The sequence below is a fragment of the Ochotona princeps genome, chromosome X, assembly GCF_030435755.1.
Source record: "Ochotona princeps isolate mOchPri1 chromosome X, mOchPri1.hap1, whole genome shotgun sequence".
Classification (NCBI taxonomy): Eukaryota; Metazoa; Chordata; class Mammalia; order Lagomorpha; family Ochotonidae; genus Ochotona; species Ochotona princeps.
Window position 1 is genome coordinate 47,774,735 of NC_080865.1, and position 24,001 is coordinate 47,798,735.

The window sequence follows — 24,001 nt, forward strand, 5'->3', positions numbered from 1 at the left end:
ATTCCATTGCTACCAGTTCTCTGTTTTTGCACAGACTATCACAGAACCTTCTTGCCAGCAAATCTGTCCTTGGTTTCAGAGACTTATATATAACCCAGGAGTTTGCAGGAAAGGGCCAGATAGCAAAGGTTTTAAAACTTATGGAACATATTGTCTTCATAGCAACTACTCAATTATGTTGTTGTAGTACAAATGCCACAGATTAAATAAACATTTGTGGAATGTTCCCATATAACATTATTAACAAAACAGGAAACAAGCCTGATCTTATCTGCAGAATGTACTTTGCAGACTTCTGATATAACCTTTCTTGCCAAAATGGCATACCTAACAAATAATTTACTGCATGTGACTTCCATGATCATGTTTTTCACTAAATCAAAATGTTTTTAACACAATACAAAGTCCATCACATCATGACTTCCTGTCTAAAGTCCTTGGAATACTGTCTTTGTAGTTCCCCAATATGCTATGCACTCGACTTTCTTATCTTTGGTGCTTCCTGTCCCTTATTCTCTTTTTCAAAAATGATTTATTTTATTTTTATTTGAATGGCACAGTTACACACAGAGGAGAGACAGGGAGAAAGTTCCTCCATCTGCCGATTCATTCTTCAAATGGCTGAGCCAATCCAAAGCCAGGAGTCAGGAGGTTTCCTTTAGATCTCCCACATGACATGAGTGTAGGGCCCCAAGGGTTGAGCCATCTTCCACTACTTTTCCAGGCCATAAAAGCAGGAAGTGGGATCAGAAATGGAGCAGCTGATACTCAAACCATTGCCCATAGCAGGTGTTGGCACAAATGCAGAGGCTTAGCTACTACTTCACAGTGCCAGCTCCTTTTCCTTCTTTTCTTCTCCTCCTTCTTTTTCTTTTTTAACATTTATTTATTTTTATTTGAAAGGTAGATTTGCACAGAAAAGGAGAAAGAGAGGAAAAGATTTTTCATCTTTTCGTTCACTTCTCAAATGGCTACAACACTTGGAGCTGAGCTGATCCAAAGCCAGGGATTTCTTTTGGGTCTCCTGCGTGAATGTTCAAGGAATTACGCCATCTTTGCTGTTTTCCCAGACCATGAGCTGGGAGCAAGATCAGAAATGGAGCAGCTGGGACACAAACTGCCGCCTGCATTGGATGCTGGTACTCGAAGGTGGACGATTAGTGTGCTGAGCCAAGATGCTAGTCCCGTCCTTATTTTCTTATTGGCTAATTCAGATTGGACACAAATGAGGCTTTAAGGAGGGAAAGTCCCTCTGTGGACTTGTTAAGCCAACTCTGCTATTTTCCTACCTGTAGGCAGACATTCAAGTCTGATGTTTGAGTGAAAAGATATGGTAGTTGTCAGCACAGTTAATAATTGAGCACAGAGTAGAGAGCAGTACAGAAAGAGGACGAAGACAAAAATCTTCATGAAACAAAGGAAGCAACACCTGTGAAGATGAACAAAAAGGGCAAACAGTATAGGTGAGCCCAAGTATGCAATGTGACAGAGGCAGGTGTATAGTTTGGAGAGGGAAATCAACGGTATAAAATGAAGACCCTGGCAAAATATTTGGCTGAGCGATCTTTGGAGGTCAGTGTGACTATGTCAAGTACAGTTTCAAGGAAGTGGGCAATAGGATAGGTTTGGTCTAAGGAATTCATGAGAGGAGAAGCAGAAATAAGCAGTGTAGACTACACTCTAGAGTTTTCAGGAGACAAGTGTTTGAGAATTAAAAGGCTACCAGTCAAAGGACATGTTAGGCTTGAATTTCATTAAATTTATATATATGAAACAAAGGAGCCAGTTAAGATTAAGACACTAGAGAATACTGGTGTTCAGTCATGAAAGAAATGTCAAAAAAGGAAGGAGCATGTGATGAGGTCAAGGTCACAAATAGAGGGAAAGCAAAGAGAAGGATGGGGTCAACTTTTGAAACAAGAGGGTAAAGGACATAGTTTATTTGAGGAAGTATTGGGGAACATGTCTTAGAGAAGGATCAGTAGAAAAGTGAGGTATTTTTTGATGCCTTAACTTTCTCAAAATAGCAAGGAAATTTGCTGAATGAAGAAGTATTTTAGTATGTTTAGGCTGCTATAACAAAATTCCATAAATTATTGTCTTATAAATAACACGAAGTTATTCCTCACAGAACTGCAGGCTGGCAAGTCTAAAGTGAAGGTGCTGACAGTCACTGTCTGTTGCCAGCCTACTTTCTGGCTCACATATGGTCCCTTCTGTGTCATCACATGGTAGAAGAGGAAAGGCAGCTCTTTGGGGCATCATTCCCACATCTCATGTATGTGCATGAAGGCTCTGTCCTAACAATTTAATCACTTCAAACACAGCCCATCTCATAACACCATCACACTGATTATTTCTATTCCTTCCTGTTTCATTTACATCTCAGACCAAAGCAGAAATTACTGCATCAAAGAGCATATGAATTTAGAATTTCGATACAGATACTACCAAATTGCCCTCTACAGTTCTACTGATTTTCATTCCCATCAATGAAGTTTAAGTGCCTTTCTTTATATCTTTAATAATGATGCATATTAGCAAATATTTTGACTTTTCCAAATCTAATAAATAATACTGTTCTATTATAACTTACATTTTATTTTTCTTCTCAATTTTCTTTTTTAAAGTTTTGAATTTTATGGTGCAATTCCATAGGGCCTGGGATTTCCCCACCCTCCCCCAAATTCCCACCCCAACTGGTTTTCCTCATTTTAATACAATAGTATAGTCCTTTGTAACATAATTCCATCAGTCTGTTATTTAAGTGTGCCCTGACATTGCTGGTACAGACAATGGCACACAGTCCAGCATCCCATTGTCTAGATAAGTCCAACAATTTCATTGGGAGTCTATCTTTGATTTGGAAGTAGGGACGCATACACTCCATTGTGTCTTCACATCTGGAAATGATAATCTCTATTATGCCATCATTATGTACTTACATTTTAAAAGCAATGTAATTAAAACCTGAAGCTGAGAGTGTTTTCTGTTTAAAAGAGTTTATTGTGGGCCGGCAGCGTGGCCTAGTGGCTAAAGTCCTCACCTTGAACGCGCTGGGATCCCATATGGGTGCCGGTTCTAATCACAGCAGTCCAGCTTCCCATCCAGCTCCCTGCTTGTGGCCTGGGAAAGCAGTCAAGGATGGCCCAAAGCCTTGGGACTCTGCACCCATGTGGGAAACCTTGAAGAGTTCCTGGCTCCTGGCTTTGGATCGGCGTAGCATCAGCCATTGCGCTCACTTGGGGAGTGAATCATCGGACAGAGATCTTTCTCTCTGTCTCTCCTCCTCTCTGTATATCTGACTTTCCAATAAAAATAAAATAAATCTTTTAAAAAAAAGATTTTATTGTGAACCACTTGATATACTTTCATTAAGTTTTAATAAACTGTTGTATTCTTTTAAAGATTTATTATTTATTTTTACTGGAAAGGTAGATATACAGACAGAGAGATACAAAGAGAAATATCTTCCATGTGCTGGTTTACTCTCCAAGCTGCCACAACAGCTGGAGCTGGGTTGATCTGAAGCCAGGAGCCAGGAACCAGGAGCTTCTTCTGATCTCCCACGTGGGTGCAGGGCCCAAGTATTTGGGCAGTTCTCTACTGCTTCTCTAAGCCACAAGCAGGGAGCTGGATGGGAACTGGAGCAGTTGGGACACACACCTGCACCCATACGGGATCTTGGTCATACAATACGAGGATTTAACCCACTAGGCTATTACTCCAGGCCTTGTTTGTTGTATTCTTATGAACTGTTCTAAAAGTTCTTTTACATTAAATAGATTTGCTCTTATTGCTGAAAATACTTTCTCAGCTATTTTTACTTCTGACTTTATGAAACTTTTAGACCTATAGAATATTACTAACATCGTCAAACTTATAAGTATTTCTTTCTCAGCTTCTAATTTTTGCCTTTTCCAACTCCCATTCTAAAAGCAGTTGAAAAACAAAAACAAAAACTGCAGGGGTCTGCAACGTGGCATAATAAGCTAAGCCTCCACCTGTGGCACCAGCATATACTACCTGGTTGCTATACTTCCAATCCAGCTTTCAGCTTATGGTATGGGAAAGCAGTTGAGTCTGGCCTAATTCCTTGGACCCTACACCCACATAGGAGACCTGCAAGAGGCTCTTGGCTCCTTGTTTTGGATGGGCCCAATTCTGGCTACTGCAGCCATCTGGGGAGTGAACCAGCAGATGAATGACTTCTGTCTCTCTTTGTCTCTCTGTAACTCTGCCTTTCCAATCTGGAAAAAAAAAATCTGTTCCTTCTTTTCTAGTAGATAGATGCATCTATTGGTAATAATTTCTCTCTAATCTGCATAAAGCATTTTATATGTAGACTTGCACCTTTTAGAATCAAAATTTTCATAAATACTTTGACATTTTTCCTTTTTAAAGTTTTTACAATTTTTTTTTTTAAATTTTGTTTAGATAATATTTATATAGCTGATTAGGGTGGGCAGGATCGAGGGTTAGTGAGTGAGACCATTAGTTCCAAATTTGCTTTTCCTTCTTCCTGTTTCTGGGAGAAGGGAGAGACTAGTGGAGAAGCTGCATCCAGCCTCCCAACTGCTACAGCACCTGGGTTTGGGGAACGGCCATCCGATGTCATCCCAGGATCCACGATGTGGCTAGAGCATGCTCTGAGGATTCTGCTGAAGTAGTTTTGATAGTTCAGAGATGCTGTGGATCGCTGATCCAAGCATGAGGAAATCCTTCCAAGGTCCATTGGCTGACATAGTCCAACTCAGAGTCTCCATTTCCCCAGATATTTGATATCAACACTTGGCTGAGGAAGTTATCAGATTTGTTCTGCCCTCTTTCCTCTGCTACAGTACCAGATGTCCTCTGCAAGCCCCATGTGCTGCCATATCCTCCTTGTGCATTTAGGCATGCCATCCACTGTTCTGGCTTAGCCACTGAGGAGGTCCAGTGGTCCTCCACAGTCAGACCACAAATCATATAATCATCCTCATGGTTGGAGTTCTGAGTCTAGCGGTTCACTTGGAGGGATCCTCAAAAAAACCTCATCTGAGGTGTTTCCAGTCTTGACTCTTGTGTTTGTTTGCCAGTACAGAGTCTGGCTCAGTCCATCACCCACATCAACCTATGCACACACTGGTAGTTGCAATTGCTGCACTGGTTCTGTCTACAGCTCCATCTCATGCAAATCAATGGATGCTGTGGCCCAGCCTAATCCTGCCCACCACAACTCAGCCGTCATATACACCAGTGGGAACTGCAGCCTAGATGGAGAAGCCCCAATAACCCCTGCTAGGCTCGCCTCCAGCCTGGTTCCTGTGTTTGCCACTAAGTGCAGCAGACTAGCCAAGTCTGTCCCACATTCCATTCAGTTCTCATACACACGAATGGGCGCTGAAGCCTAGCTCAACCCAACCGACCCAACAATCCAGCCCAAATGCATGGTGGTGGGTGCTACTGCCTGTTTGGCCAGGCCTCCCCCAGTCCCGGTTCTCATGCTTACCAGTGGGAGCCACAGTCCATCACACAGGTGCTCACAGTTTCTCTAAAAGGCACACTTCCAGTCCCAGACCTTGCACTCTCCAGGTGCTTCTGCAGTCTAGCTTGACAGGATTTGTCCTCAGTCCCAGCATTGGCCAGCTGATGCTGCAGCAAAGTCCAACCAGCCTGCACTTACTCTGGGTCACGTATGTGCCAGTGGATACAATCACTTAGCCCAGTCTGGTTCTCATCCTAACCCAGCTCACATGCAGGTCAAAAGGTTTTATAGCCCTTACCGGCCTGGTCTGCCCCCAATTCCAGTTTTCCCACTTTCCAGTGGGAGCAGTGACCCAGCAGGAGAGCCTCTCGCAGTCCCCCTACCAGGTTCTCAACCCCACAATGTCTCACTTGTGCTGGTGGGTATTGTGGTCCAGTCTGGCATGGCCCACTTCAACTTGGCATTTGCCAGCAGGCGCTGTAGCCTGGCCAGTCCTGGTCTGCCTCCACTTCCATCTCATGCTGGTGGGTGCTGCAGTCTAGCCCAAACAAGCCAGTCTCCGATCTTTGCCTTAATGTGAACTGACTGGTGCTTGACCTGACCCAGCCTGTCCTGCATCCCATCCTGGTTCTCAGATTTGCCAATTGTTGTTATGAAATTGTTCAGCCTGGCCCACCCCCCAGACCTTACCCACAAGTCTACCGATGGTTACTGTAACCTGGCCTGGTCAGGTCTGATCCCAGCCTTGGTTCTTGCACTCGCCTGAATGGGCTGCGTCCTAACAAAGGATTTCCCCAAGCTGCTCTATCATGTCTCCTCGCAGTGTCAGACCTTGCGCACACCAGTGGGTCCTTGGTCCAGACTGACTTAGTCCACCTCATGTGCTGGCAGGAACATTGGCCTTGTCCAACCAGCCCACACCCATTCTGGCTCTTACTGTTGGGTGCTATATCACAGCCACACCTGGTTCATGCTCATACACAGCTCTGGCATAGTTCAGCGGGAACCAAAATCTAGCCTAGCCCATCCTACACCCACTGTGACTCTCACAAGTACCAGTGGGTGCTGGAGTCTAGCTCAGTGTGACAGACTGTAGACTCAGTGCCCACCCATGCCAAGTGATACTGTAGCCCTGTCCAGCTCAGACCGTCTCCATTCTGACTCTTGCACTCACTGTTAGGAAGCACCACCCAACCAAGGTGTCCTCTTAGCTCCGCATACAGGCCTGTTCTCAACCACAGATCTTGAGCATGCCTGTGGTTGCCCTGACCCAGTTCAGCATAGCCCATCCCTCATCTTGGCCTTTGCCATCATATGCAGTAGCCTGGTCTGACCTAGTTCATCCCCAGTCCCAACTTTTACTGGAGGGTGTTACTGCTTAGCCCTGCCCAGTCCACTTTCATCCCTGGATCATGCAAACTGGTAGGCCTGAATCTTGCATATGCCACTGGGTAAGGTTGGCTCCGCCCCACCCAGTCCAACCCCCTCTAGAACCCAATGACACACTTGATGATGAGTGGAGCTACCTTGTCTGGCCTGACCAACAGCCAGGCCTGAATCACGTGCTCACCATCTGGAGATACAGCTCACCAGCAGAGTTTCCTAAGCTCCCCCACCAGGCCTACTCCCAGACCCAGATTTCACATGTGCCAGCAGTTGCTAGACCTTTACCCGGCATAGTCTACCAACTCTGTCCTGGCCTTGGTATGAGCTAGTGAATGTTGCCACCCGGTCTGCCCAACAGACTATTCTTGGGTGTGACTGCAGGTGCTGCAGACACTACCAGCCAGCTTGTTTCCAATCCCAGTACCCATAAATGTCATGAAGCAGGGAGGGGGAGCTCCATGGTCATGCTTAGCTCAGCCTGTTACCATCCTAGCTCTTAATCAAACCAGTGAAAATTGAAGTTCCATAACGGTGGATCCACATATCTCCCACAGAATCTGCCCCCAGACTTGGTTCTCTCATGAGCTGGTTAATGTCATGGCTCAACCTAACATTACCTGTCTCCTGTTCCGACTCTCACTGTTGAGTACTATAATCTAGCCCTGCCAGGTAGGCCCCCAGCCTAGCTACGGTGCGCACCAGTGGGTGGTAGTCAGCAGCAATCCACACTAACTAGTGCAGCTCAGGTCTCCCAAGTGGGCTGGTGCATCAGTCTGATCAATTAATAAAGGTCTTCTAGCTTCCTCCTTCCAAACCGTTCGGTCTCAGTCCCCTCCCTTACCTGCAAGTATAGTGGCCTTGTTAATGGTAGTCCCTCAGAAGTTATTCCTCATCTGCAACACATTCCCTTAGTGTCCTCCCTCCCACCCATATCTTGATCCCCTTCCCTGATCAATCCATAATCCCTGCGCCCAGGAGCACATGGCCTTCCCCAGCCCAGCCTTCCTAAGTCCAGTCTTCCAGTGGGGTTGTATGTTGGCCTGGAGCTCTGCCAGCCCACTAGGGTCCCAAGCTCCTGGTACGTGTGCTGACCTAGGATCTTACCCCTCTGCAGACCCAAGGTCCAGGCCTATTCAAAGTTCCCCAAACCCAGGCCACCAGCACACCAGGACAGCATACTAATCTTGGGCTCTCCTCTCTCCTCTCCTACCCAGCTAGTGACTAAGCACATGGGGAAATAACCAAGCTTGCTCCACCTGCCTGGATGTGAGCACCACGAACCCGCATACCCCCCCCAGTGTCATCCTCCAGGCTCCCTGCAGGCCCACCAGTGCAATGGTTCCCGGCTGGGTACCTCAGCAAAGCACAATGACTTTAAAAACATATTGAAAAAAATAAAAAGAAGATGCTGCGGGCCATGAGTTTGAATAGACAGGAAAATAGACATTAAAGGAATGTGAGAAGTAAAAAATCTTAAGGGAAGTAGAAAAAGAAAAATACAAAGCCTCCCAACTGTAGGCAACTGCCTCGGTTGCCTTGTATCTCAGTTCATGTTTCTGGGCCCAACTAATGCCAATTCTGTGTCAACTACACCAATGGGCCAGCATATTTGCCTATTTTTTTAAGATTTATTTATTTATTTCACATGAATTATTGAAGCAACAGTGAGGGAGAGATCTCCCATCCACCAGTTCACTGACTGCAATGGCCAGGGTCAAGCTGATCTGAAGCTGAATCTCCCACAGAGGTGTAGGGTCCTAAGACTTTGGGCCATTCTCTACTGCTTACCCAGGCCATAAGCTGGGAGCTGGATGGGAAGTGGAGCAGCAAGAATACAAACAGGCACAAACATTGGATACCAAGGCTGCAGGTAGAAGATTAGCCTATTATGCCATCGTGCCAGTCTCTTACTGAGGGCTTTTGATGTAGGAAGAGCTATAGCCATGGACCTCACCCAACCAGGTCACTGCACCTGCCAGTGCGTATGAAAGTTGAAGGTGGGGGTGGGACAGGTGGGGGATCTGGAGAACCAGTGCCATAGGCCTCCCTGGGCAGCAGCCAGGCTGCTGCACCTGCAGATATGTGAGATTGCTGGAGTTAGGAGTGGGTTGGACAGAGGGATTTAGATGGCCAGTGACATGACTCCTCTTGGACCAGGCTACTGCACCCAATTATGCACAAGTGGGGCTGGGAATGGGCCAGTCAGGGGAGGCAGAGAGGCTTCTTTGGGCCAGGTCACTGTACCTGCTAAAGGAGCCGGGGGGGGGGCGGATTCGGGCCTGGTGTGATAGCCCAGTGGCCTGAAGTCCTCGCCTTGAACGCCCCGGGATCCCATATGGGCGCCGGTTCTAATCCCGGCAGCTCCACTTCCCATCCAGCTCCTTGCTTGTGGCCTGGGAAAGCAGTCAAGGATGGCCCAAAGCCTTGGGACCCTGCACCCACGTGGGAGACCTGGAGGAAGTTCCTGGCTCCTGGCTTTGCATCGGTGCAGCACCGGCTACTGCAGTCACTTGAGGAATGAATCATCGGACGGAAGATCTTCCTCTCTGTCTCTCCTCCTCTCTCTATACCTGACTTTGCAATAAAAATAAATCTAAAAAAATAAGAGGAGTGGGGGGCTTCTGGTGTTGGCAAGAGGTCCACCCTTTCATCTCATGTTGGTCACAGACATGTCAGGATGAACTCAGGTTCCAGAACATGTGGTGGTGTGATCTGGCCTTGGAGCCTACGTTACACGATTATATCACTTGCATTGCTGATTTCTGTGCAAAGAGGTCAAGAACATCTCAGAGTAATGATGAAAATGTGGGGAACATGGCAATCGGCACTTAAGGTCTCTGGCTCATGAGAGGAGTCCATTAGATGAGAAAGAAAGAGTTCTGAATCTGGGATAGGCAAGTGCTACACCTCTGAGCATCAGGAAGTACCTAAAGAAGATGTGACGAGGAGAATCAAGATGGCGGAATAGGGTAAGGACATGTTTAAATGGATGGAGAAACATTTAATCAGGATGACGCAGAGAGGACATATTCAAGGAAATAGGAAAGGACAGAAAAACAGCAGAGGGGTACCTGGAGACTGATAGACACGGGAAAGCAGCAGACACAATGGTGTGGTGTTGCAGTGACTAATTCCCCAGAGCATTCAGCTAACAGCGATCTGAACTCCACCAGCAGGCGGGACTCCACCAGCAACCGGGTAGGAAGGGACTTTCACTGGGAGCTTAGGAGGTGAACCCAGACAAAGAACTGTCTGTCCTACTGGTCTGTTTGATTTGACCAGGAGCAGAGACAGAGCAGCAGATCACAGACAGACACTGTGAGAACAGAGTGGATTCCATAGCCCAGTCAGCCCCCTAGAACTGAATTGGGCGCCATTTTGAGTAAGGAGGAAAGGGCGAGGGAAAGGACTGAGCATACACTGAGCTGGGAGTGAACTCATTTCTGACTCAGTGAACTGCAGCGACGTGGCATTCTGTAGGTTCTGCCCAAGACAGGTCTGGGTAGCCCTCAGACCTGATGGCCAGCAGATCAAGAATTCTAGCAGTGGTACATCAGGTGCCATTTTGTACACTGTGGCAATAGCTTTATGACTGCAGGGTAACAGTGAACTGCGCATGTGCTGATCTCCAGAGAACTCACTGAGTTCAATGAATTGAACTGGTCCCACAGGAAAATAATACCAACTGTGGCATTGTACAGGTCAAAACAGGTCCGTGTGGCACCCAGACCTAATGTCCAACAGGTTCCAGCAAGATCAGCGCCACCAACAGCCTAACTAGATAGGACACCTGGTGTCTCTCTAATCCTGGGACCTGCTCCAACAGAAATTGGGATAAAGGTTGCAGAGACAATGGTGCAGCCTCAGCACGGAATCACAGGAGGAGGAGAGTGGTGAGCCAGGAGCTGGGGCTGTGGAGACCACGGTGGAAATCTGACATAAGAAACCAGACTTGGAACTCACTGGAGGTTGTGGCACAAGTGGCTGCATGCAAAAAGTTGTGTAGCAACGGCAATAAGTAAAATCGCATTGTAGACCTGTGGGTGACACAGCTTAGAAACCTGCCCCAAGGAGAAAACTCTGCTAACCAGAAGTGTAATGACCAAGAGCAAAAGAAGAGACAAAGGCACAATGAATATTACTGAAAACTCCCCTACAAAGGAGCAAAACCCTCTGCCAACCTCAGAATTAACTGAGAAAGACATCGAGAAAATTGGGCATACAGAATTCATACAACTCATTTTAAAGCTTCTGATCAAAAATGAGAAACACATGCAAGAGTTCAAACAATTTAAGAAAGCAATAAAGCAAATCAAGGCTGATATATCAGAAATTAAGAACACAGTAGAGGGCCCGGCGGTGTGCCTCAGTGGCTAAAGTCCTCACCTTGAATGCCCCGGGATCCCATATGGGCTCCAGTTCTAATCCCGGCAGCTCCACTTCCCATCCAGCTCCCTGCTTGTGGCCTGGGAAAGCAGTCGAGGACGGCCCAATGCATTGGGACACTGCACCCGCGTGGGAGACCTGGAAGAGGTTCCTGGTTCCCGGCTTTGGATTGGCGCAGCACCGACCGTTGCGGCTCACTTGGGGAGTGAATCATCGGACGGAAGATCTTCCTCTCTGTCTCTCCTCCTCTCTGTATATCTGACTTTGTAATAAACTGAATAAATCTTAAAAAAAAAAAAAAGAACACAGTAGAGCAAATTAAGAGTACAGTGGAGAGTCTCCAAAATAGAATGAAGCAAGCAGAAGAAAGAATCTCAGAATTGGAAGATATTTCCTGTCATCAGGGGAAAGCAAACAAAAAGCTGGAAGCAGAGCTGGATCAGGCCAAAAAAAGTATTCAAGAATTGAAAGATACTATTGAGAAGCCAAATATAAGAGTTATGGGAGTCCCAGAAGGTGCAGAAAGAGAAGCTGAGTTTGCAAATGTATTTAATGAAATAATAAAGGAAAATTTTCCTAATCTAGAGAAAGAATTGGGAAACAACATCCAGGAGGGGCACAGAACTCCCAACAGGCTTGACCAAAAGCGATCTTCACCAAGACGCATGGTCATCAAGCTCTCTTCAATTGAACATAAGGAAAAGAACCTTAAATGTGCATGTGAAAAAAATCAATTGACATATAAAGGAATGCCAATTAAGCTCACAGGAGATCTCTCACAGGAAACTCTACAGGCAAGAAGAGAATGGAGTGACATATTCCAGATTTTGAAAGAAAAAAATTGTCGGCCCAGGATAACATATCCAGCAAAGCTTTCTTTTGTCTTTGAAAATGAAATAAAATTCTTCCACAGTAAAGAAAAGATAAAAGAATTTGCCTCTTCCAAACCTGCCCTACAAATGATATTTCAAGATGTTCTCTTGACAGAGAAGAGGAATAGCAGCCAACGAAACCAAAGGCAAATAAATGAGAAGAACATCCCAGTAAAATGACTACACAAGACTAAATCAATGAACAACCCATTCCTAAAATGACAGGACCAAAGTAGCATCCATACATGTTAAATTCGGAATGTAAATGGCTTAAGCTCAATCAAACGTCATAGATTAGTACACTGGATTAAAAACAAAAAAACATCTATTTATTGTCTAGAAGAGACACATTCACCAACAAAAATCAGCGGAAACTATATTGCATGGATTTTGTTGTTTTCTGTTAGTTTCATCTCTTCAAAAACACTTTCTTCTGATTAAATCATTCAATGACTCGTAGTCATACAGTAGCATCATTTTCTTCAAGAAGGTTCTTGATTTTCATTTCTTCAGCTACACGTTAGTCATTTAGTAGCATGTTATTTAACTTCATGGTGTTGTTAATTTCCTTTTTCTCCCTGATGTTGATTTTCTTTTGTGGCTTTTCATTTAAGGGGATGTATAGTAGCTGTGTAATGGAGACTGTCATATCTAGTAACATGTCATTTAACTTCATGGCATTGTAAATTTCTATTTTTCTTTTTATTGTTGATTTTGTATTATGGCTTTTCATTTAAGGGGATGTACAGTAGCTGTGAAATGGAGACTAACATCCAGATGTGAGGATACAATGTAGTATGTATCTCTACTTCCAGACAAAGACGGACTTACAATGAAACTGTTTACTATATCTTGACAATAGGATTCTGGACTCTCTGCCATTGTCCATGCCCGCAATGATAGACATATGACTGTGTATGAAGAATTATATGTTAGTAATGATATAGAGGAACTGGGGGGGGAGGGAATTGGGGAGGGAGTAAGAGAAATGCCAGGAGCCTATGGAACTGTATCATAAAATAATAATAATAATAATAGTAAATAAATAAATAAATAGAATGTTAAGAAATATAAAACTTCTTATATAGCTTAAAAAAAAGAAAGAAGATATGATGAATCTGCACCCTTCAGTAATCCTTACATTAAGAATGGGAGATCTGAGGGAAGAATGAAATGGGACAGGTAGGTAACAAGCTTAGGGTCACGAACTGGAAAAAGCACTTTCACGGTTCTTTATAAATTCCATCCACCTATGTATTAATCAAATGAGCCTTCCCCCAAGACATACTTCCTCTGACTGGAGACCCGGTGTGGTACCATGAAACTACTTCCCTTTCCCAAAATCTTATGAACACTGGCAATGTGGAAAGCTGAACTCACTTTTCCTGCGGCGTGGCCTAGCAGCTAAAGTCCTCGCCTTGAATGCCCCGGGATCCCATATGGGCGCCGGTTCTAATCCCAGCAGCTCCACTTCCCATCCAGCTCCCTGCTTGTGGCCTGGGAAAGCAGTTGAGGACGGCCCAATGCACTGGGACACTGCACCCGCGTGGGAGACCTGGAAGAGGTTCCTGGTTCCCGGCTTTGGATTGGCGCACACCGGCCCGTTGTGGCTCACTTGGGGAGTGAATCATCGGACGGAAGATCTTCCTCTCTGTCTCTCCTCCTCTCTGTATATATGACTTTGTAATAAAATAAATAAATCTTTAAAAAAAATATTTCCTTCTCTCACACCTTTCCCCTCCTGATCCACTCCACCCACAAACACACTCTATATGTATCTGTATTATCTTCACCTTTTAAATAAACTTAAGATTATTTTTAAAAAAGAATAAGGAAAAAGTGAAAAGCAGATTGTGAAGAAAAACATGTAGCAGGAAGAATAAACTCATAATGTAGCAGACCTACGTTCAGGAAGCAATGCTCCTTGCCTACTCCATAAATAAAATACTAACTAGGAATTTTTTTAAAAAAAAGATTTATTTATTTTTATTACAAAGTTAGACATACAGAGAGGAGAGACAGAGAGGAAGATCTTCCGTCCGATGATTCACTCCCCAAGTGACCTCAATGGCCTGTGCTGTGCCGACCCGATGCCGGGAACCAGGAACTTCTTCTTCCAGGTCTCCCACATGGGTGCAGAGTCTCAAGGCTTTGGGCCATCCTCAACTGCTTTCCCAGGCCACAAGCAGGGAGCTGGATGGGAAGTGGAGCTGCCGGAATTAGAACCGGCGCCCATAGGGGATCCTGGGACATTCAAGGCGAGGACTTCAGGCCACTAGGCCATGCCTCTAGGCCCACTAACTAGGAATTTGTACGGTAAATTAAATTTGCACTTTAAAATGGATATTTTTAATTTTTTTATCTACTGGACAGCTAGGAAAAAAGAGAGAAAGACAAACCTTCCATCTGCTATGTCACTCCCAGTATATTTGCAACAGCTAGTGGTGGATGAGGCTGAAGGACTCCACACTTCCAGGTCTCCCATGTGAGAAACAGGTGCTCAAGCACTTGAGTAGTCATATGCTGTCTCCCAGGATGCATTAGTAGCAAGCTCAATAAGAATTAAGGTAGCTAGGACTAGGACTAGCACTCTATTACGGACTCATAAACCACAAGTCATGGCTTAACTTGCTCTGCCACAACAACTGCCTTTTTATACATTTTAATATTGCTATGTTTGCTTAGATTTGATACCTTGAAATCACTGTTGTTATCTCCAAACTCCTCAATATGCAATTATAGCAGGCTAAGAATCTTTTTTATGTTTTCCTTGTAATATTTGGACACTTTTTTTTGGAAAAGCATAGTCCTAAGACATCCATGCCAAATTTACTTTATCCCCTAACCTAGCCTAAGTATTTTCATTTCTTTTTCTAAAAGTTTTCTTAGAGTTTTCACAAGCACAGACAAAATAATCAAAATGGCTCAATTTAAAGGCTGGATATATGCTACTACTAAACATGAATATCTAGTAAGATAATACCTTAAAATAGGTCCATAAATTGCATATGTGTAGAAAATATTTAATGCAGTGGTCCTAGACTACCATCTTAAGAGAGGCCTAATTTTAAGTTTGGCACTTAAGTGGCATATAGAAACTTCAATTTGGGACTGGATCTCAGAACTGAAGATTAGCTCACTCACTATGCCTAAACGTAACAAACAATGGTGGTCTATGGCAAACTCCTGATTTTCTTTTGGGGATCTAGAATATTTGGTATGTATTGACCATGAAGTACCTGTGTGACTATGGCTAAAAATCCTGGCCTCCTAGGCCAAGGAGCGGTTCCCTGTTAGACAATGATTCATACATGTTTTCATCATTAGTTACAGAAATTAAACTGGTCCTAGGTGACTTCGATAGAACTCCAGGAAGTTTGAGTTTGAATCCTCCGGATATCATCCATGTGCCTTCTCCTTCTGATTCTACTTTGTATCTTTTTATTGCGATTTGGAATAAAATGTCATAACTACAAGTATATGCTGTATCCTGTGAATTCTCTCAGCAAATATACAAATCAAAATGTACACTAATGCTATCTAAGATTTAGCTCCAAATCTTCAGAAATTGTAGACTCTAAAATTAACCAATAAAGCTAAACAATCTTAACATATGAATTTTATACTTCTCAGCTTGGTTCTGCCTGTAAGTCACAGGACAATCTTTAGATGTAGGTAACATAGAACAGTCAAAATCAATCTTACGGAACATACTTAGATAATTATCAACAAACACATAAACATAATAATAAACAATAAGCACAGCCATCATTAACTGTATAGGATACTTATTTAAGAGGATACTAGAAACAGAAGCCTAAACCAGTAATTAATCTTTCTTCAATGTAAACCACAGTTTCAACTATCCTTTCATGAGTTAAAAAAATTAAAAATGTTAAATATGCCTTACCTTTTTAATTTTGGCCTTTTCAGCTTTTTCTTCTTTATCACATTTCTTGGCATTCCCATCAAGTTCTTTTGCAGCAAGCTTCAAGTTAAATAAGTGCTCTGAACATAAAGGTTAAGGCTATTGAAAAAGTAATTCTTCCAATTTAACCATCTGCAAAGATGTTAAAGTTATAAAACCTAACAGATCAGAGTAAACTACTTAAAACAATTAATAACAAAATTTTAGAATTTGTGTCTCTAATAACTTGTTTTGTACTAATAAATTCACAGAACATTCAATATTTATTCATTATAAAGGGAAAAGTTACAGTGGCGTAATCTGTCAGACACTTCCTTAACCAATGTTAACATCATCAGTAACAAGACATTTCAATGCCATTTACCTTCTGAAATTAAGAACTGAGAAGGGTACAGCATCATTTATAGTGCTGCCAAAAAACATAACTTCAATCTACCCAAGAAAAAAAGTATTAGACAATTTTGAACTGAGAGATATTTGATATAATGCACCATTAGACTCTATCAGAAGTGTCAAATTAGTGGTAGGCATTTGGCATAGCAATGAACCTGGGTAAGATAGCCACTTTCTGTATTGGAGTGCCTGAGTCTGATTCTGGCTTCTAGCTCCTGATGACAGTTTCCTGCCAGTTCAGACCATGGGACACAGCAGGTGATGCAGCAAGCAGTTGGGTCCCTGTCACTCAAGTGGAAGCCCTAAATTTTGTTCCTCCCTCCTGACTTTGGTCTCAGCACAGGTCCAGGAGACACAGGCCATCAGGGGTGTTAACCAATAGATAGGAATTCTCTGCTCTTCCTACCTCTTCCTTTCTCTCTCTCCATCTCAAATATTTGAAATTGTCAGGTTAATGAAGAGCAAGGCTAAACTAAACAGCTGTCATCAACAAGAAGACACAGGAACAAAATGCAATGTGTGACCCTGAGTTGGACCCTGGGACAGAAAAAGGTCTATGTTGGAAATACTGATGAACTGCAAATAAGAATTGTAATTTAGTGACGATTTTCTGTTAATAACTATCCTATGGTTGTGTTAAGACATAAACATTAGAGGAGGCTTGGTGAAAGGCATACAAGAACTTTATTATTTTTATAAACTTTTTTTCAGATATAAAATTACTTTAAAGTTAAAAATTTTACCTTAAAAATTTTAAAGTATAGAAAGGAAAAATCAGAAAGTGAAGCACTCCCTTTTATAAAATTCCAATGAGTAATGGAGTGATATTTTCATGCTCATGACCCGAACAGAAATATGAATTATATACATAAAATATGATAGAGCAATAAGAATTATTTAAAAACCAACTAGTCTGTGTCACAAGATTATGTCAGTGGTTAGGACAATTTTATATATCTGGCCTTCAGAAAAAGGCAATATTTACTTTTTAAAAACTCTTGTTTCTGTACTTCTAATAGACATCTGCAAGAAAAAAATGGAGCGTTCATTTTCGGAAAGGTGCCACACAACACAGCTTAATGTACTGAATTTTGGGTTAATTACATCCCTGTAGAAAAACAAAATGATTTGCTTTATTGATAAAGCAAAATAATAAATTAAGCTATATTGTTCTTCTCTCAAGATGGCATGATGGCATGATGGAATAAAAGGAATTAATTTGTTATCCTGAGTAATGTTTTAGGATATACATTCTTGATATATTTACAACTGCTAAGAAAATAAGTGCATGTGTGTGGATTTTTATGTAATCTTAATGTAAAATGTACATTAATATGGGTTGTATCATTCCAGTGCATATATTGTTTTATATGAAGGGTTCAATCAGGGATTTTCAACCTCAATATTATGCATAGTTTTATGCCAGAGAAATGTTGTGCCTAAAAACTCTAGGAAACTTTTTCTCAAATTCTAGAATTTTTAGAAGCATTCCTGGCCTTGCCCACTAGGTGTCAGTAGTATCCTCCTCCTCCCAGTTCTAACATCCAAGCTCATGTCCAGACTGCTACAAGTCACTTGGGATGAGTGAGGAAAAACTGTTCATTGCTGAAAAACATTATTATTGACATTAATGAAACTAATAACACAGAAATAAACTTTCTATTTTCTAAATAATCTCTCAAATATAAACATTGCACCTACAGAAAAAGTCACTATACTTAAAAGATGAAATTATAAAGTCACTATTTTATGAGTTCATATAGTAAATAGTCTTCATATTTTAAAGGAATGTCTTCAACATTCCTTAAACCTGAAATGTGCCACAAACTGCAAATACTTAGGACTACTTACTGAATATGTATTGCAGCCAAATTTTTTTTTCATAAGGTTGATCTTTTTTTTAAGATTTATTTATTTTTATTGGAAAGGCGGATATACATAGAGGAGAGACAGAGAGGAAGATCTTCCGTCCAATGGTTCACTCCCCAAGAGGCCGCAACAGCTGGAGCTGAGCCAATCCGATGCCAGGAGCCAGGAGCTCTTCCGTGTCTCCCATGCGGGAGGGTCCCAAAGCTTTGGGCCGTCCTTGGCTGCTTTCCTTTTAAAAAAAAAAAAAAAATTTACTTCTTTTTATCAGAAAGGCAGATTTACGAAGAGAAGGAGATACAGAAACAAAGGTCTTTTATCCAATAGTTCACTCCCCAAGTGGCTGCAACTGCTGGAGCTGAGCTGATCCTAAACTAGGAATTAGGAGTTTCTTCCAGGTCTCCCTTGCAGGTGCAGGGTCCCGAGGCTTTAGGCCATCCTCTACTGCTTTCCCAGGACACAAGCAGGGAACTTTATGGGAAGTGGAGCAGCTGAGACATGCAAGGTGATAATCTGAGCACCTGCTATTGCACTGGGCCCACAGCCAACTCTTATTTAATAGTTAAGATTGAGGGGCTGGGGCTAGGGCAGGCAGTGTGGTGTAAGTTAAACCTCTGCCTGCAGCAATCCCATTTGGGTACTGGTTTGAGTCCTGGCAGCTTCACTTCTAATCCAGCTCCCTTCTAATGGCGTGGGAAAGCAGCAGACAATGGCCCAGGTCCTTGGGTCCCTGCACCTACCTGAGACATCTGGAAGCAGCTCTGGGCCACTGGCTTAGAACTAGTTCAGCTCTAGCCATTGAGGCCATTTGAGAAGAGCACCAGGAAACAGACGACCTCTCTGTTCTCCTTCTCATTCTCTTTAACTCTGCTTTGCAAATTATAAGAAAAAAAAAAAACATTTGAACAAAAGATTGAGGGGTATGGCAGAGCAGGTTTAAGCGGCAGCCTGGAAAGCTGCCATCCGTGAGTACTAGTTGGAGTCCTGGCTGCTACACCTAAACTCCAGCTCCCTGCTTACACACCTAGGAGAGTACCAAAAGTCAGCCCGTGGCCACTGACTGCTGGCACCCACGTGGGAAATTTGGATGATGTTCCAGGTTTCTGGCTTCAGCAGGGCTCAGCTCTGGCCTTCAGCCATTTGGGGCAGTGAACCAGCAGATGGAGAGCTCCATCTCTCCTCTCCTCTCTAACAATGCCTCTCAAATAAATAAATACATCTTTAAAAACAAAAGATTGATGATAGTATAAAATTCTAGTCCCTAAAATTAATAAATCTGTATTAGGAAAGTCAATTTAATATCATAATGCTTTTTAATACTTCATCAGAAAGAGATACAAACTTCTAGAAGTATGGTGAACTAGAGGTTTGGAAAAACACATTGAAATACTAGAGAAATTAACAAGTCCCTATTATAAATGCACAAGTTAGCTTGCAAAAATCAAAGGAAAATCTTAGGGAACAGGATCAAAGCTAAACCCCTAAGCCTCTATGGTTAAGTGTTGGAACTGAACTTTCTGAATAAAGGTATAACCCTTAAGCCCACAATAGTATCAGAGGGTAGGAAAAAAATCATATCAGCTGACAAAGGCAGATAAGGCGTCAAAATTAACTGTCTTCATGAGTCTTGCTTGAATGCTGGAGAAGTAAAATTTCTCTGGGAATCTACATGCATGTTTTCATGCGGATTTGGGTTTCAAATGAATGATCTGGAAAACTCTGTCCTTTATACAGCATCGCTTTAGTCTCAAAGTGGACAACATCTTTAATCCAGTCATCTCAGGAGTCCTACAGGTTTTGATGAACAGATTAATAATATTAGATACACCTGAGAAGAAAATTAGCAAACTAGGATACAGATCTGATTTTAAGGTGACAGTAAAAAATAAATGTTATGGGAGAGAGAATAAAAGATAAAACAAGAATATAAAAAAGATTGCTATATTCAAAGAGCAAGCACAAGAGTCTTCCATAATAGATGGAAGGAATAAATATTTAGATTCAAGAAGCACCAAAAATTCCAAACAAGATAAATAAAAATAGAAGCACACTAACTATAACACAGTAAACGTCTGAATATCAAAGTCCAAAAGAACTTTAACAGGCAGGTGTTATAGCACAAAGGGTTAAGCTACTGTTTGGGGTGCACACATCCCATACTGGAGTGCCTGCATGTGAGTCTTGCCTCCAACTCTGCTTTTCATCTGGCTTCCTGCTGAGGCACCTGTGAGCCAGCAAAAGCCTCCATTACTGGGTTCCAGGCTCCTGGCTTGACCCAACCCCAAGGTTGGCATTCAGTAAATTAATCAGAGGATGGAAGATGAACTTCTTTTCTCTGTCAAGCTGCCTTTCAAATAAATAAAAATGAATACTTAAAAATGACTTTTAAAAAATCCACAGTGGATGTTTAGATAACTTAAAAAAAATCTAAAATCAGGGTGAGCACAACTTTGAAACAAAACACTAAACAGGTGTTGAACAATGTATTCACATTATGTGATGCAGTCATGTCACTGACATAAAATTAACGAATACCAAACCACTGTTTCTAAGGAAAACACGTGGTTATGTTTCTATAAACTTGCACTTAATATTTTTAAAGACTTACTTTATTTTGAATTGAAAGGCAAATTTACAGAGAGAAGGGGAGACAGAGAGAAAGATCTTCCATCTGCTGGTTCACACCCTAAATGGCTGCAATGGCCACAGCTGAGATGATTCAACGTCAGGAGCCAGGAGCTTCTTCCAGGTCTGACCACGTGGGTTCAGGGACCCAAGGACTTGGGCCGTCTTCCTCTGCTTTTCCAGACCAGAAGCAGGGACCTGGATGGGAAGCAGAGCAGGTAGGACAGAAACTGGTGCCTACATGGGATGCCAGCATTTCCAGTTGGGAGATTAACCTCTTAAACCATGGCATTGGCTGCTGCAGTTAACATTTTTAAGAGCCAATACATAAGCTTTAGTTTATGCATGTGTCTTATGAATTCCATTTTACTTGGTAAATATTAACACTGACTTCATGGCCAATTCATTCCTGAAAGAAATTTATGTAACACATGGATTTTTTTTTTAAAGATTAACATTTTTTTGCAAGGCTAAGAGGGAAGGGAGAAAGAAGATCTTCCACCGGCTATTTCATTCCCCAAATGGTGACAATAACTGGGCTGGACAAGGCTGAAGCCAAGAAGCAGGAACTCCACCCAGGTCTCCCACACGAGTGGCACAACCCTAGTACCTAGGTCCATCTGCTGTTGCTTTTCTAGGCCCATTAGCACGGTGCTGGATCAGAAGAGCAGCCAGAACTTCAACTGATTTTGCAATTAGAAATGTCAGCATCACAAGTGGTGGCTTAATTTGCTGCACCATAACACCAGCCCGTTTGAGGGCTAGTTTATATAGTGAAATCATCACCGCCAGCAAAAAAAAACAAAAAACAAAACAAAAACAACAACAACAAAAACAAAAACAAAAACAAAAAAAAACAAAAAACACTGCAAACATGAAAAATGGCATTAAAGGGCAAAAATGGCAGTTATTAATGCTGAAAGAGTTGAAATAATAAGGCAGAGAGCAATTATAGCTTTGGTAAATGTGAACTGGAAGCAGGCACACTGGGTGACTTAAAAATTGTCCACGGTTGTGCACTGTACTACAATGATCAAGACAGTGTCACAAGTACTGAATTTAAGGTTACAAATTTTATCAAATAGGTGAATTTGCAAATGCCAGTATCTGTGAATGATGAAAATCAACTGTTTGTGACAAGAAAGAAAACTGGGTCTGACCCAGATGAAAGTTTGGCAAGCAGCAACGGGCCGGTGCCCACCGATCCGATGCTGGGAACCAGGAATATCTTCCGGGTCTCCCACGCGGGTGCAGGGTCCTAAAGCTTTGGGCCATCCTCGGCTGGCTTCCCAGGCCACAAGCAGGGAGCTGGATGGGAAGTGGAGCTGCCGGGATTAGAACCGATGCCCATATGGGATCCTGGCGCGTTCAGGGCGAGGACTTTAGCCACGCCGCCGAGCCCCTATTTTTCTTTTCATTGTTGATTTTGTATCACGACTTTTCATTTAAGGGGATGTACAGTAGTTGTGTAATGGAGACTGTCATATCTAGTAACATGTCATTTAACTTCATGGCATTGTAAATTTCCTCTTTTGTTTCTACTGCTGATTTTGAATCATGACTTTTCATTTAAGGGGATGTACAGTAGCTGTGAAATGGAGACTAACATTCAGATGTGAGGATGTAGCGTGGTATGCATCTCTACTTCCAGACAAAGACGGACTTATAATGAAACTGTTTACTATATGTTGACAATAGGATTCTGGACTCTCTGCCATTGTCAATGCCCACAATGATGGACATATGACTGAGTGTGAAGAACTATATGTTATTAATGATATAGAGGAACTGGGGGGGGAGGGAACTGGGGAGGGGATAAGAGAATATGAAACTGTATCATAAAATAATAACAATAATAATAAAATGTATTAAAAAAAGAAAGTTTGGCAAGCAGTGTATCTTGTAAACCCATAGATAGATCCAGAGAAGTAATGACTATACTAGTTAATCAAAATGTGTCATTTTGCAAATAAAAAGGTGTAACATAGAGATAATTAAATATGTAAGAGAGAGAATGGGATGACTGAAAAAATATTTTGTAACCTTTTTGTTTTTTAGAAGGAAACCAGTTTTAATTAACTTTCATATTAAATTACGTATGTAGATTAGAATCTCAAGGTTAATGATGAAGCAGTAACATGAACTTCCATAAGAGTGGAGAAAAAATGGAGTGAACCACTTACTACATCCAAAAGAGGGCAGCAACGAGAAGTGAATCACAAAGAAAACAGGCCACGCAGAAATCATACAGCTTTGCAGCATAGCAACTAAAGCCACCACCTGTGACATAGGCATCTCATGAGTGCCAATTAGAGTTCTGGCTGCCCCACTTCTGATCCAGCTCCCTAGTAATGTTCCTGGGTAGCGGATGGTCCAAGCGCTTGGACTCCTACATTCACACTCACATGAGGGACTTGGACAAAACTCCTGGTTTTTGGCTTTGGGCTGGCCCAGCTTTAGCTGTTGCAACCATATGGGGAATGAACCAGGGGATGGAAGATCTCTGCCTGTCCTCTAACTGTGTCTTTCAAAATAAATAATTAAAAAAAGAAAACCAAAAAGGTGACATGTAAAGACAGGAAAAGTTATAATAGAGGGATCATAAACTAAAATATCTAGGTATAATTCAGTGTCAAAGACAGCCTAGAAAAGCAGTAATTTTTTCGGAGGAGTTACTATAGAATTTTATAAAGTAAATTCACAAATGGATAAAAGAATTATACATTCCTAAGTTACCTCTGGAATTGTCTCACAGTATCTTTGTATAGGTATATGTTCATCTGACAAAAAAACTGATGAAAGACCCTGTAAGTAACTTAACAATTATATTAAAACAGCCAGTCCAGCCTGTACAATTTGAGAATACACAACTTTTAGCATATGAGACATACAGCAACTTACTATGCAGTGGTGCGCAAAGAAATCTGAAATAACATAACAGACAAGCCTGTTATCTAACTATAGTTAGTTAATGAATATATAAATCCTCACAATTTCTCTTCAGGAACCTAAAGCTAATATAAGACAAAATATTGATTAAAATATTTTGAAATACAAAAGCACTATATCTACATATGG

At 42.2% G+C, this 24,001-nt stretch overlaps 1 protein-coding gene across 2 annotated transcripts in view; it reads right to left on the reverse strand.

The window, feature by feature from the left end:
- The window catches only part of LOC101526347 (charged multivesicular body protein 1B2-like), a 91,111-nt gene that overhangs the window by 25,145 nt on the left and 41,965 nt on the right, over positions 1-24,001 (reverse strand). For both annotated transcript variants that reach the window (XM_058659009.1, XM_058659007.1), the window contains exon 2: positions 16,022-16,119. In XM_058659009.1, coding sequence (XP_058514992.1) covers positions 16,022-16,119 — 98 coding nt within the window. The remainder of the gene's footprint in view (positions 1-16,021; positions 16,120-24,001) is intronic.